The sequence below is a fragment of the Lonchura striata genome, chromosome 3 (genome assembly GCF_046129695.1).
Source record: "Lonchura striata isolate bLonStr1 chromosome 3, bLonStr1.mat, whole genome shotgun sequence".
Taxonomy (NCBI): domain Eukaryota; kingdom Metazoa; phylum Chordata; class Aves; order Passeriformes; family Estrildidae; genus Lonchura; species Lonchura striata.
Genome location: NC_134605.1, coordinates 95,439,207 through 95,453,277, shown reverse-complemented (window position 1 = coordinate 95,453,277; position 14,071 = coordinate 95,439,207). Strand labels below are relative to the sequence as shown.

Sequence of the window (14,071 nt, the reverse complement as noted above, 5' to 3'; positions counted from 1 at the left end):
TGATGGCTGTTTTTCATTTCCTGCTGGGATGACCTTGAATAAAAAAAGAATAAGAATAAAGTAGACATAAGCAGTGTAGTCTTGCTGGCATTTGCAGATCTTTTGTTCTGTATTGAGAAACATAGCAGTTTGGTGTTCAAGGTATAGGTTATTTCTGCTGGGTAGTAATTAATCTGCAATGGTTAGGAAAAAATGTGACTTATTTTGTTCTTTTGGATTTAGCAATGGTAAAATCATCTGGTTATGACAATTCTTACCTTACGAAAATGTCAGAATAAGTGCTAAATGCATGATGGCAATTACGTAAACTTATATTATTGATTTACCTTTTGAATCTAACAGAGCTACAAATCTAATGATTGTCTATTAAATTACTCCCTTCTTTTTATTTTTTAAAGGAAAATGCAAATGAAAAAATGAAAACTTTACATTTTAAAGGAAAAAAACTAGGTTGCACCTTTTTTCCAGCTGAAGGAATTTATTTTCTATTTTGTCTTGTTGCAATTTCTTGTTGCTAATCAGTATTTCATAACTAGCCTTACAGATGAATGAGTGCACTCTGTTTCACATAATCATCTTTCTGAGACTGTTTATATCCCTCAATATCAGAATGTTGTGACAATGATAAATGAATAATTTTAAGGCTTGCCTTATTTCTGCCACTACCTCCTTTTAGTTTGTCAGATTAAAGTAAAGATGATTATATTACCATACACTTTACAATCACTTATAGAGGAAGAGGTTTAGCTTTAAATAGTTTTCACTTGACCTTTTAAAAGCATCTACCTTTGCAGCAGAGCTTGGACATTTGAGAACCTGTCCATTTTTAAAATACTTAAGACAATAGTGTTCTTTTTTATTTTTCCATTTTGCTGCTGTGGTGATTTTGCTTAGCTGAGGAAATAACTTAAAATTTAAAGTTAATTCATATCTTAAACCGATGCTGAAGTACTGGTTAACCCTTGAAACAAGGTAATGAGATACTTACCTTCATTGCTAATAAAAATCAGGATTTGGTTTCATTGGTAAATGCTTTAGTATTTTGCTTTTAAATGAGGACTGGTAATAAAAGTCCTTAATGGGTCAGCATGGCATTTGAAGCAGCGTATTGTATGACTAAGTTGGTTTAATCCAAATTGCCTTTGTCTTGTCCAAAGCTAACAGACACACAACTATTTTCAATTTAAAGTATGGAATCAGATGCTTTCAATATGACAGGCCAAAAAAAAATGCAGCTCTTTAAAACTTCAATTTAAATACCTTATACTAGTTTGCCAGTGGTAAATTTGCTTTATTTGGAGACACTGCTAGGAGTTGGTGCTTTTTAAAAATTACTTTGTTTTACTTACTCTCCTTTTCATGTAGTGTTCCTTAGCATGAATGTGTAAATATGATCTTTACTCTGGGCGCAATATGCTGGTCAATAAGTCCCTAGAACAAATATAACAAGTGTAAGTGAATTTGGTGTTTAAGATGTTCTGTTGTTTGCATTTAGTCTCATTAAGCAATTTAAGAGGATACTTTCATTTTTGGGCTAGAAAAGCTTACAACAGATCCTCAAAGATTAACAAGTTATTAAAGGGATCTTCTCAAGTTGGGAAGTCCAGGTGATATGAAATAGTAGGTCTAACCAAGACATAGCTTCGTGTTGCACAATTGGTTGGCGTCAGCGCAACTAATGAGTGCTTGGTTTGACCAGTGTCCTTCTCAGCCCTAACAGTTAAAACAATAACAAATTTATTCTTTAATGTGAGAAAGAAATAGGATCAAAAGTCTATTTTTGCATTTATCTTTTTCAGTATCGGGAGAGGTATAAACAGAAGGTGAAATTACATGTTGTGCTTTAAATCTTCCTTTTGCATAGAGAATTCTCTTCTCAAATATTTTTCTCAAGGAATAGAAGTGTCCAAAGCAAACTAAATTATCTCCCTTACTTTGGACTAAGATTTTTGGGGTTGTGTTGGTAATTCTAGCAGCTACAGTTAGAAACTCTTTCCTTATACTACATTTTGTAAATCTTATTGTTATACCCAAGGAAATGAGCCTTAAATAAATAATTTCTATTTTTGCTTCCATTTCTATCCTGTAGCTAGGAGTAACCAAGAATACTTGTAGTTATGATACTAATTTTGAAATCTCTTGAATTGTCTTATTTCTGTGACACGCAGAGTGAGTTCTTTTTGTGAATGCCCTGATGTTATGCTTTGCATACATACAGTATCTCCCAAGATAAATATTTTAATTACATCATCACTTAATACAGTGTTTCTATATCCATGTTACAGTTGGCTAATTATATGTGTATATATAGAGAAAGATGTCTGTAGAAGAAGCAGTAGCATAGCACGTTAAATTTTGGGTTTAATTTTTTTATTAAAGATCTTAGTATTGGGTCACGACAATTTTTTTTCTGACACAGATTAAAATTGAAAAAATGAAAGCCATTTTTAATATACTCTCTAGCAATGGGGGGATCTCTGGGACATCCTCCAAGCCCTAATAAGTCACAGGATGCCCAGTCCTCAGGGAGAGATGAAAAGTACATAGCTGGGATGGATCAAGCAGAGTAGAAGCCATGGTGTCTTTCCCATTGTTGCTCCATCAGTTCTTTATAAGGAATTTTCACATTTGTCCTGCTTAGGATGACACTTTTTGTCATAACTGCTGACTAATGAGTGCTTATTACCAGTAGGTTATCACTGGTGGAGTGATGACTGGGAGTGCCCAGTTTTGGTGTTGAGTATCCACAATCTGATGCAAAGGTGGCTGTTTTTTGAGGTGCATGATAAGAGCACATGCTATGTTCTTCACAACCCTACTTTAAATCCATTTGACTTAGAACAGTTAATGATTTTTCTGATTTTGATGAAGCAACAGAATCTTTAAAATTCAAGCATGTGCAAAAATGCATCTGAAATAATATTGAAGTACCTGAAGTCTTTATAAAAGTACTGTACTTTTATAAAAATAATGGAATGATAATCTTTACCTTTCCACCCTGTATGTTGCTTAGCCATAACTAGAAAAAAAAGAGTAAAGGAAAACTGCACTTTAGGCATTTTATATAAAAAGTTGCAGTTTTACATTCAGCTCATAGTTTGATCTAAGTAAAAACAATCCTTCTCTCAGAGATTTCAAACAGAAACTTCTTTAATTAGTTCTTCTTGTAAGCTGCTTGATGTTTAAGGTCAATTTTGTACTGTTTGCTGTATACCTTGTGTGACTGTCATATATCCAAATATTTATTAAGGTCTTTAGTGTTTATAAAGTGTTATTTTGTAAACTTGCAATGAATTCATATGGCCCGATGTTGCCATACCCTATTGGATGTTTTAAGAGAGAAAGCCATCTTTCATTACTGCACACTGCTAGTGCAAACTTTAAAGAATGTCCTGCAGTGCAGGATATGCTACAGAAGCATTGGAACTTATGGGTCAGTAATGTTCTTTAATTTTTATAGACCTAGAAATTTTCACTGTGTTTAATGAAATAAAAATACTGTTAAAAGTTAATTTTCCATGTTAAATTGGAAATAGTTAAAAATGGGCAGTGTAAAGATGGGAGACAAATGGATGCTGTTAGTTGAAATAAAGAATTTATTAAAAACAGGATTCATTTTCATCCAGACAAAAAGTGTCTGCAGCACATTTCTCGTTTGCTTTGTGACAGAAAAGGAAACATATACAAATATTATATTTACTTACATGCCATATATCAGGGCCTTACAGATCTTCCCAGAGCCCTGTTCAGGTAGTGGAACGCAGGAAGCGTGCAAAGCCAGCGTGTGTGTGCTCCCTGCCTGGCTCATGTCCTGGCCATGGCTGTGGGACCACGGCCATTCCGAGGCGCTGGAATGTGAATCTCGAGGGCATCCAATTGCTAAATTGACCGCCTGCTCCCTGGCACGTTCTTGGCCCGCGCAGCCTCGCGCTCTGCCGAACATTTCCTGGTCATGCTCCATGGATTAGCGCAGAACAGACTCCTGAGTGCAGCCAGGAAAATAACCCTTGAGAGCAGTCAGTTTACTGGCTATCATGGACATGTTTTGTTTGTGTTATTCAGGCAATGCACGCTTCAAAATGATGGGCTTAGCTTCTGTGGAAGCCTGTGCGGCTGAAGTGGATTTTTCAACTTGAATTATGTTGTCCAGCTACAGTTTCAAGAAGTAAATGTTTTCACTTTGAAACACATAATAAAAGAGACAATCAGAATTATATGTAATCGATTTTTATTTTAAAAACCAAATGCATGACATTTAGCTTTGAGTCATTATGTAAAAGTTGCTAAATGCCCTAAAATTCAATGCCAGCATCACAGGTGTTTGCATTTCTTTAATTGGTCGTTTCACTTACTGTTTAGAGATTAGGAGGGGGAAAAATGACAGTCAACAACTGAGTGGCTTCCATCAGTCTGCTGTTTTAACCTCCTGGTGCACTCTGGCTGGTCAGTGGGAGTCAGGCTTGCTCTGGTCCAAAGCACAGCATCCAGCCAGGATATGTCAGTTTGTAAGAAAGAAATGGGGAGCAGCAAAAAAGGTGAAAGAGAATGAATAGGCAGGGAACAGGCTTTTGTGAGTGAAAGTCATGTGGCATGGTTGGGCCGGAACTAGTCAGAGAAAAAGGGTCAAGAAACCTCATCATGCTGATTGACCACAATTATTTCAGCAACAGAAAATGCATTTGAAGTTCTGCTCTATAATGGCCTATTTGTGCTACCCATACTCATTTTTCAGTTTTAACACAATCCTCATTCCTGCCATTCACTCTCCAAGGGGATGTTTCCGATTGCTGTTGGGCTTTTGCTCTGAGCTCTTCTGTTCCCTGAAATCATTCTGTTATCACAAGCTGGGTATGGTGTCTGTGCTATGGGAGCATGACATTTCTAGCCTGAGAAATGGTGCATTCTGTTTATGGAATGGGTTTGTTGGGTTTTTTCCTATGACTTTTTTTTTCTTCTGAATCTGATTTCTGGCAATTCTGTTTGGTGCAACCTTTCACTTCATTAACTGGTCTTGCATATATTTTTCTCTATCAGTTGAACACTTGGGTTACAGAGATTTCCTCTATTGTTTATGTGAATGGCATATACCACACTCCCTAAACTAATGCATGCAATGTAAATTCTATTTCTTTTATCCACTTGTTTATTATTCTTGTTGTATAGGGAAATTATCACAGTCTGACAGATTTCTTCTTTAGAGATCTTCAATGTTTATGATATAAGTTTTATCCTCCTAATTTGTGAGCTGTTTAACTCTTTATTTCGGGGGATTTTGTGCTGAAAATTAATGAAAATACTTTGAGTAAACACTGATAAATGTTACTTCCTTTGCTTGGTGTTCCTAATCCCCAGTTATCCTCATGAGTTACTACAGAGTAGATTGGATACATCAAAAGGGGGTTCATTTTGCTGCTGATCCAGTGGACTGCCTTCTTGCTTGCCTTCATAAAAGTTAAATTTTTATTTATTGTCTTTGCACCTATGTAGGGAATAGGCCTGCTTGTCATATGGATGAATGTATATTATTTTATATCTAAAAAAGAGGTTTTTAGGAGCTAAATATTGCTAGTTGTAATAGTAGTTTGAGGCTTTTGAAAAATACTCAGTTTCCAATATTCCATTCATTAATATTGAATTTTTTTTTCACTTTTGACTATTTTAATCAAAACTAAAATGCTCCTTTAGAACACAATAAATTTTCAGATAATCTAGAAAAAGCAAGAAAACTAAAGTAGTATGTCATGTTTGATGATTCTTACAGAAGTATTCTTACATGCTGTATCTTCTCTCAGTGCAGGATATGACATTCCATGGTTGTTTAGATTATCTTGGCACCTGAGGTTCAGAGGCAGTGTCTCCTTCTCATCAGGAACATATATGTATGACACATAAAATATCTGAGTGATGAGCAAAACATAATGCTGTTAAAGCAGAACTAAAGAAGTGCTCTTGTGAAGAACAAGTTAGGGCTGTGAAAATTTGTGTTTCTAAATATGGAAATCCTCAGTTCACTGAGTGTTGTGTAAAGGGGCTGTCCAGCACCTGTATAGGCAGTCTAGCTACATATCTAAATAAGAGATAGAAGTTTGCATCCCTCATTTGTTCCAGTCACTGACCAAGTATTTTGGTGGCATGTAATGCAAACAGAATCACATGTCTAACCCTTTCCTTGCAGTCCTTCTGAGGCCATTATTCCAGAGCTGAATAAGTCCTGATGGGTGGATTCATGAGAAATGATGCTCAAGTATGGTCTTTATAAAAGACTTCCAGCAACTAAGCCTGCAATTAATACAGCCTCAGCCAGTGGGGTTGTATGGGATTAGCATGCACCTGACATTTTGTCTGCTCTTCTCTATTTCCTTTGACAAAATTGCAGAGAGACTTTTGTTAACATATTACTTGTTAAAATGAAAAGCATATTTGTTTTAACTGAGACCAGGTGCGGTGCAAAGATTACAGTTGTGACATGTTTATGTCCTACTTTTTGAAAGCATGTGTTCTAAGATATATGATCACAGTCTTTTAGATTTTACTTACTTTCTATTTGCTTCCCTTCTGTTTGCTTACCAGACACTATAAGGTCCTGGTGTCCTCGGTCTGTTGCTAGGGAAGAGGACAGACTTATTGCCCTGCTTTCTTTCCCCTGGTCCTGTAGTCCTCCTTTCACCTGTGTGCTCTTCCAAGAAGCCTGTCCATTTTGCTTACCAGGCAGAAAATTATTTCCTGCTTGTTTTGGGTTCCTTTGCATGGGTTTATTGCTGTTTCTGACCAGTTGGTTAAATCAATTTTGAGCTGCTGGAGTACAGTAGCCAGACATGGAGTCAGGGGAGAGCAGGAGGTGGCAGAGGTGTGAAGCCCTGCTGCCTGCTCTCAGCAGGAGAGAGGGGTGAGACAGGCACAGCCAAGGTGTTTCCCCACATCCCTGCTCCACTTCCACCTTGCTCCCTGTCCCCGCTTTCTCTGCAGAGCACTGCTTGGGAAATAGATTTCTTTCTTCTTGGAGAAGTTCTCATTAAGCTGTAGAGCTAACTGAAGGTGGTAGAAACATATAAAAAAACAAGAGAAAGTAAAATTAAATAAGAAAATGTCTAGCTTCAGGCAGCTGGGTTTACATGTTTTAAAAGCAAGACAACACAGGGCACTTAAGCCTCCTTACCCAGAACTAAAGAATTGAGTAGCTTAAAAGTCTTAACCTGTCTCTTCTTTTTCCTGATTTTTTTTCCAATGCAAATGTTTCTATATCTGTTTATTTATAAATATGGATTTTTGTCCGATGGTATTATTTACAAACAGCTTTTAAAGTACAGAGACAATTCAATTTAGTGAAATACTAAACAATCCATTTCAAGTTGCTTCACTGTGGAAGAGAGCATACTTTATGACCACATGTTTAACTTAGATAGAGCCTTCAGCTGACCGCTGAGGCTGGATTTGGTGAGTCCTCTGCCTAAACTTGTCAAACAGCACTTGGGTTTGTTTTGCTTTGGTCAAAAGCTGTGTTTTATGGACAGAGGCTGGTCAGTCATCACAAAGGACTTGTGCTTACTTCATTTTTTCATATGAAAAAATACATAGCTTTTTAATAACTTATTTTTTTTTTAATTCTACAGAGATCTAAGATTTAATAGGATTAAAGAAATCCAGCCTGGAGAGTTTAGACGGCTTAAAAACCTGAACACACTGTAAGTCCTTTTTAAACCCTAAGACCCTTTCCCTTTTGACTTAATATGATCAATTTGACAATATGTCATATTTGCTCACTTTTCACAGGTAAGTAGTCTCATAAATTTGAGCTGTAGCATTTACACAGGTGGAACTGGGGGTTAGAACCAAAATATTTGAAGGCAGAAACATGCATATCTCTATCAAAATAAAAAGAAAATTATTTGCATATTAGTATTTTACTAATATACTTTAATTGAAGTTCATGAAAAAATTCAGACCATTATTGTAAGATTTTTTTGATGTGGTGCTAAATTGTTTTGCTGGAATATCACATAATAATTCATGGGGTTACAAGAAAGCTGTTCAAAGGCTGAGATGTGCAAATGTGTTACAGCTACAAAATATTTGACAAATTCTAATATTCTGAACTTTCCTAATGTGCTTACCAGGACTGGCAGGAGTCAGATGGTTTTGTCCCTACTGAGCTGCCTTTTATGGAGGTCTTTGTTATCATATCTGATAGTAAAGAAAAGTCTCTTTAAAAGTCTGTCTTGCAACCAAATACAATTAGTATGAGTCTTATTATTTTAGCTTTGTATCTCTTCTATCATTCCTTCAGGCATCACTTTTAAAACAAATGCATGCATGTTTCTCTTCTTTAATATATTAGCAGGCATGAGGAGGAATTAAGGCAGACAATTATTTTTACTTTTAAATGTACATAACTTATGATGGCAAATGTGACTGTTTCCAGAAGAAAAGTAGTGTATGAGTTGAAATGCAGTAGTGATGTCAGTGAGCTTTGGATCACTATTTATCTTCAGGCAGTCATGACAAATATACTGACACATCTTTTACTCTATATTCACCCCAGAAGAAAAGATAAGACTTTCCCTGAAATGTATATTGTCCAAATCTGTGTTGCCAGGATGTTCTTACTGTCCTATTTCCAGTCTCCTTTGATCGTACCTCTCTTTGCAGCTGATCCCCAGTTTTGAATTAAAATTTCTGCCGGATATCCAGCTCAAATTTTAACTGCCCAGATCACTGATCTGATATTCACAAGTCCCAGATAAAGACAGGATACATTAAGTTTGAATTCCCTTCTCTTTGTAAAACCAGTGCATGAGGGATGAGTGCAAATCTGTGCATACAAACAGTTGTGTTCCTGTACAATGTAAAGGGCCCAGTACACAAGATATTGCTAAGAAACATCTGGGAAAAGTCACTTTAATGCACCTGCTACTGACAAATCTTTGTTTTTGTCAGTTTCAAACTGATGTGTATACTTGATGCAGAAAGTTTTTCCTCCCCTTCATCTACATCATAGATAACTGCAAGAAACTACATTACTCCATTTCTGGGTGGGTCTTTTTGTTTTTGTTTGGGTTTGGGGTTTTGTTTATCTTTGTTGCTATTTTTATGGGTTTGGGTATTTTTTAATTTATTTTTTTACAATTCTGTCTAATTTTTTCAGGTTTTTGCCTGCAAGATAGTGGTTGAGCAGTTGTAAGCACATAAGCTTTTTTTTCTAACAGTTACTCTTAGGGGAAAAAGCATTTTCTCTTTAATACTATATTGCCCTTGCTTTTACACTTTTTTCCCTAGTGTCTCTTAATGTTAAAATAAATGGTTGTTTATTTCTTTTTGTAGGCTTCTAAACAACAATCAAATCAAACGAATTCCTAGTGGGGCATTTGAAGATCTTGAAAATCTGAAATATCTGTAAGTTAAATGAAATGTCACTTCACTGTGTAACAGCTTCTTCAGTGAGAAAGTGTTCTAATCTGAGATGGTGATTTCTATCTGACTCACTCTATCTGGAGATAAACTGCATTGAAAATCTGTGAAATTAATTGATGGGGTGGGGGCAACTGTGTTTCTCTTAGTAGTTGATAATAAAAGGCTGCTATCTGTTGGCAATACGTTTTAAAGGACTGACTAGTTGTGGTGGCAGCTCCCTGGTCAGAGAGAGAGAAAGCTAGACAAGCTTTCCCATGGGTCAGCCTGAGAAGCTTTCAGGAGTGGGAGAGAAAGAATTCTAAACAATCTGCACCTGGTGTTTTGCAATAAACTGTTTTACCCATAAGGTTGTTTACAAACGGGTGTCTTGATAATTAACCAATCATGTGAAATGTATTGATTAAATGACCAATCAAGTCCACCTGTAGTGAACTATGCTATAAAAGAGGAGAGGATGAAATAAATGAGGCTTATGCTAATTAGCCTTATGAGAATGCATGAAGTGAGTCACTAACTAGGTCTTCAGTCAGCCTGTTATTTTAAGCCTCACTTCTCTCTTTTTTTAACAAACATACCAAGGTTATTAATTACATGAATAAACAAAAGGCATCAAAAATGTTTTTTTTTTTTTGTCTGTATAATAGACTAAAGGTACAGAGTTGGTTGTCATGGATTCTCAGCTCTAGTTTCTGGAGTTGACCTTATGGAGTGTTATTTAGAAAAGTTTCACTCCATTGTCTTGGAGTATTGATTGATGGTTAGTTGTATGACATACAGAAAGAAAAGGTCATATTGAGATTTCATTGCTTTGGAAACAATTAAGAAGCTGAAATTTCCATGCAGTTTCCAAGAATATAGCCAGAAGACCTCCAAGGAGGTGGGAGCAGGGAGAAAAATCACATAGATTTGTGCAGACACATTTGCCTGTTTTGCCATGTTGTGCTTGATTGCGTTTCCTGTTCTCATTTTTATGTGTATTGTCTTTCAGTAATGAAATTGTTTAACCTATACACAATAGAATATTGAACAGACTGTTGCCAATACGTGATTAAACTCCAGGATGATTGTATTACAAGAAATGTCTGTATGATGGTTCTGGTAGTGTAGTACATAAGGTTTTACTATGTGAAAGCTGCTAAACTTCTTTAGCAGACTGACTACGAAGTCAGCAATTCTACAAAGATTTTTCTTGTTTCTTATTACTTTTTTGTTTTCACATGCTTGCCTTTTTCTAGCTGTAGCAAACCTGAAGTAAATATTAACAATGCAGTGTGTTCAGTTCAATGAAAAAGTGAAAAAAGATAACTGAACTCTGATTTGTTCTCATATACATATAGTAATAGCTGTCACTATCTATATTGTTAAGAGGGAGATCTTTCTATTTTCCTGGTGTTCCCTGGAAAATTTAAAGTTCAATGTAGTAATTTTTTCTACTGCAGAGAGCTCTTTAAAGCTATCCTTTGTTTTGAAAAAATAAACTAAGGGTTTTTTTTGCCTGTTTCAATGGCTGTAACAAATGTTTAAATTGAACAGCCTTAAAGTTAGAAAATTTCTGGTACTGGTCAGATTATCAATACAGAACACTTAAATGTAACAAATCAATACAATACAATCAGCAGTGAAAGTTTCAGCTGAGTAACTGAATTCTAACTGTATTCTGTGAAATGAAGGAAACAAATCAAAAAACATTTCTTTCCACTAGGATTTACTGAAGTAGAAATCAGGGGGAGAGATTGTGCAAAAGTTAGAAATGCTGCTCAGAATATACTATTATAAAGTCAGATCACCTGGAAAAATGGAGGTTTAGTATCATCTGGTTCTGTGCGTATTTGCAAACCTAACTTGTACTGTCATGTTTCATAAAACTAGATCATTGATCCATGATGTTACTTCTGTTCTTATGGCAGCTTGTACTGGATTGCATGTGGTTCTGAAAATGTAATTTCCTCACTAATTTAAAAAAAACCCTGTCATTTCTCAGTGGCTCTGATTTAGCAAAATGTGAGTATATATAAATACAAGATCTGTAACAATTTATAAACATGTATATATAAAACTAAGTAAAAATATTCACAATTCTATATTTCTATATAAATATAGCACAGCATATTTATATTTTTAGAAGCCAATCTCTGAGAGATAGCTGTTAAGATCCATTCCTGTGTGACTGCTGAAGATCAGTGTTTTGCTTTCAAACAAAAATTTTTTCAGCAGGATCTGAATCAGAATTTTCAAATGCTTCTTTGTAGTATTCCTTTCTGAAGCTGAGCTTAGAGTTTTATGAGGAGTATATGAGAACTGTCTGAAGAACACTTTTTGACGAAGAGTAATATTTTCTCAATTTTCTCTGCATTGAAAGTATTCGTCACTGTAAAAGTTGGTGTTTACATCACAAAAAGAAAACTGCACATAATTTTAACCTTTTTTTTAGGATTTTTTTATTATATTTTTTTTTATATATAACTGAAATTCTGGCAATTATAAAAGCGGATTTTACTGCTCTGTTTGTGGTAATAATTTGGTTTTGTATTAATATACTAAAGGTTGGAATGAAAGAAATGTAATTGTTGTTTTGTTGTGAAACTAAGAGGGTACTTTTTTTTTTCTTCTGCTTCTCTGCTTTTCTGTCCATCTGTCTTTACTCCATATGCCTCAGTGTTGGCAATAAAGATCTTTAGTAAGCTTCTCAACCTTATGATATAGATGCAGGTAAATTTGTAGAAAATTGATAGGATAATTCTTCCTAAGCCTAAAAATCAACAGTTTATTCTCCAAGAGAGAAGATAGTTGGGAATTTAAGGTACACACATTATTACCATTTCAATGTATAGAATACTAGAAGATTTGGAATCAGAAGTGGAAAAAATGAAGGTAAGTTAAAAAAAACAGTTGTCGGGGGGAGATACGGAAAAATATATAATATAGGTTATCTATTAAAAACCTTTCCAGATAAAGAGAAACATGTATTAGACATTTACAGAGCAGTGAGCTAGAAGATAACATGAATGAAGTGAAAGAAATAAGACTGGGGAATGAAATTAACTTTGTCAACAATGTACGTTCGCCTGGTATGAAATGCATAGAGGAGGAAACAGACATGAAATTATTACCAGAAGTGTATGGTAAATGGTCATTGAGACTGTATGAAGTGTATCAGTTCCAGAAATGCCAACAGGGAGCATGCAAGCTTTGTTTTGTGGCTGCTGAATGAATTAATAGTGGTAGATTTATGTGTTTGAGATTGGGTCTCATTTCCTTCCGTGCCTTCTGCCACTCTTGCTGTCTTGGTGGTGTTACTTGGTCCTCAGAGCATCTCCAGTGCTTCCAGTTCTCTTTTCTTTGCACTTCATGTTGCTGGTTCCACTGTCCTTCATGTTCCTGTGTAAACTTGTCTTTGGGTGCTTATTTACTTGTGAGATTTAACACTGCAATGCCTGTTACTTTTTGCCTTTTTTTCTCTCCAGTTCCAAGCAAGTATATCTGAATCTTATTTTCCTTGAATCATATGATTCTTAATATGGCCCATAAAAAAAAGAAAAAAAAAGAATCCCTCAATAATGTCCTCATAGACAATCTAGCACACTTGTTAACTGAAGTTACTTTTTCTCCCAAGTTTTCTGATACCTGATTACCTATTTGTTCATTTCCGAAGTATATGACCAATACCTCTGATCTCTAGCAGCCTTGCTTGCATTTCTGGGAAAAAAAAAAAAAGCTTTTTTTTTTAACATTTCTAAAAATGGATATTAGTAATTGTCAAAAAATAATTTAATGTCTTAATAGAATATATCCCTTTTTCATATTAATCCACTGTTTATTTATCTCCTGTAAAATTCTAATATTCAGTTCTGTAAGAGAGCTTTTAGGTAAATCAAATGATAAATCATTTTTACCCTAATTGTACTACATTTGTTTTCTGATAATGTAACTGAGATAAGTTTCGAGAATGTTTGTTAAAATTTAGCAGTGTTTACAGAGTTTTACTTCTATAACACTGTATGTGCATGGTACCATTTTAGAAGGACAATTTTTTTTTTTGTGAATGATACCTATTTGCACTTTATATTCTGTCATGTCTCTGTCCATTAGGCAAATAATTATATGTTTTCCTTTCTGTTAATGTCCTCAGTGAAATAGCTACACAATTAAATGTAAGTCTAGTTAACACATTTGTCATAGGACGTGTAGCCCTGAGGTTGCTGGGGTTTCTCTGTGAAGGGAGGATATGGTTGACTGAGGTTGGTTGAGTTCCCTGCAGCTGAGGGTTTGCTGGTCAGAATGGAAAAAGCTCTGCTTTAAAGCTGAATCCCAAATAAAGGCTCACTGCAGTGGCTTGGTAAGAACCCCTAAAGGCTGCTCCCTTCCCTGCAGTATGGTGGTAAAAGTCTGCAGTACTACAGTCATTATCCCAGTCTAACTCAACTCTGATTTTCACTCTCTGCCTTCTTCTGTCTGCAGAGAATAGATAAAAGTAATATAAATGGCTATGGTAAAACTTTTAAAAAAATCTGATTAATTCAGATTTTTTGAATAAAATTGTTGAAATGCAGAAAGAGATAATTAACTGAGGGCAGTTTTCAAAACTGTTTAAGCCTACTATTGTTCTCTGGTCTGGCCAGAAGTTTAGTACTCAAAAATAAGAGGGATTTCCACACTGCCAAGT

General features: G+C 35.3%; 1 protein-coding gene across 1 annotated transcript in view; it reads left to right on the top strand.

Moving 5' to 3' along the window:
* The window catches only part of PXDN (peroxidasin), an 87,158-nt gene that overhangs the window by 21,672 nt on the left and 51,415 nt on the right, over nucleotides 1–14,071 (top strand). The window contains exons 2-3 of the mRNA XM_021551105.3: nucleotides 7,611–7,682; nucleotides 9,319–9,390. Of these exons, the coding sequence (XP_021406780.1) occupies nucleotides 7,611–7,682; nucleotides 9,319–9,390 (144 nt within the window). The remainder of the gene's footprint in view (nucleotides 1–7,610; nucleotides 7,683–9,318; nucleotides 9,391–14,071) is intronic.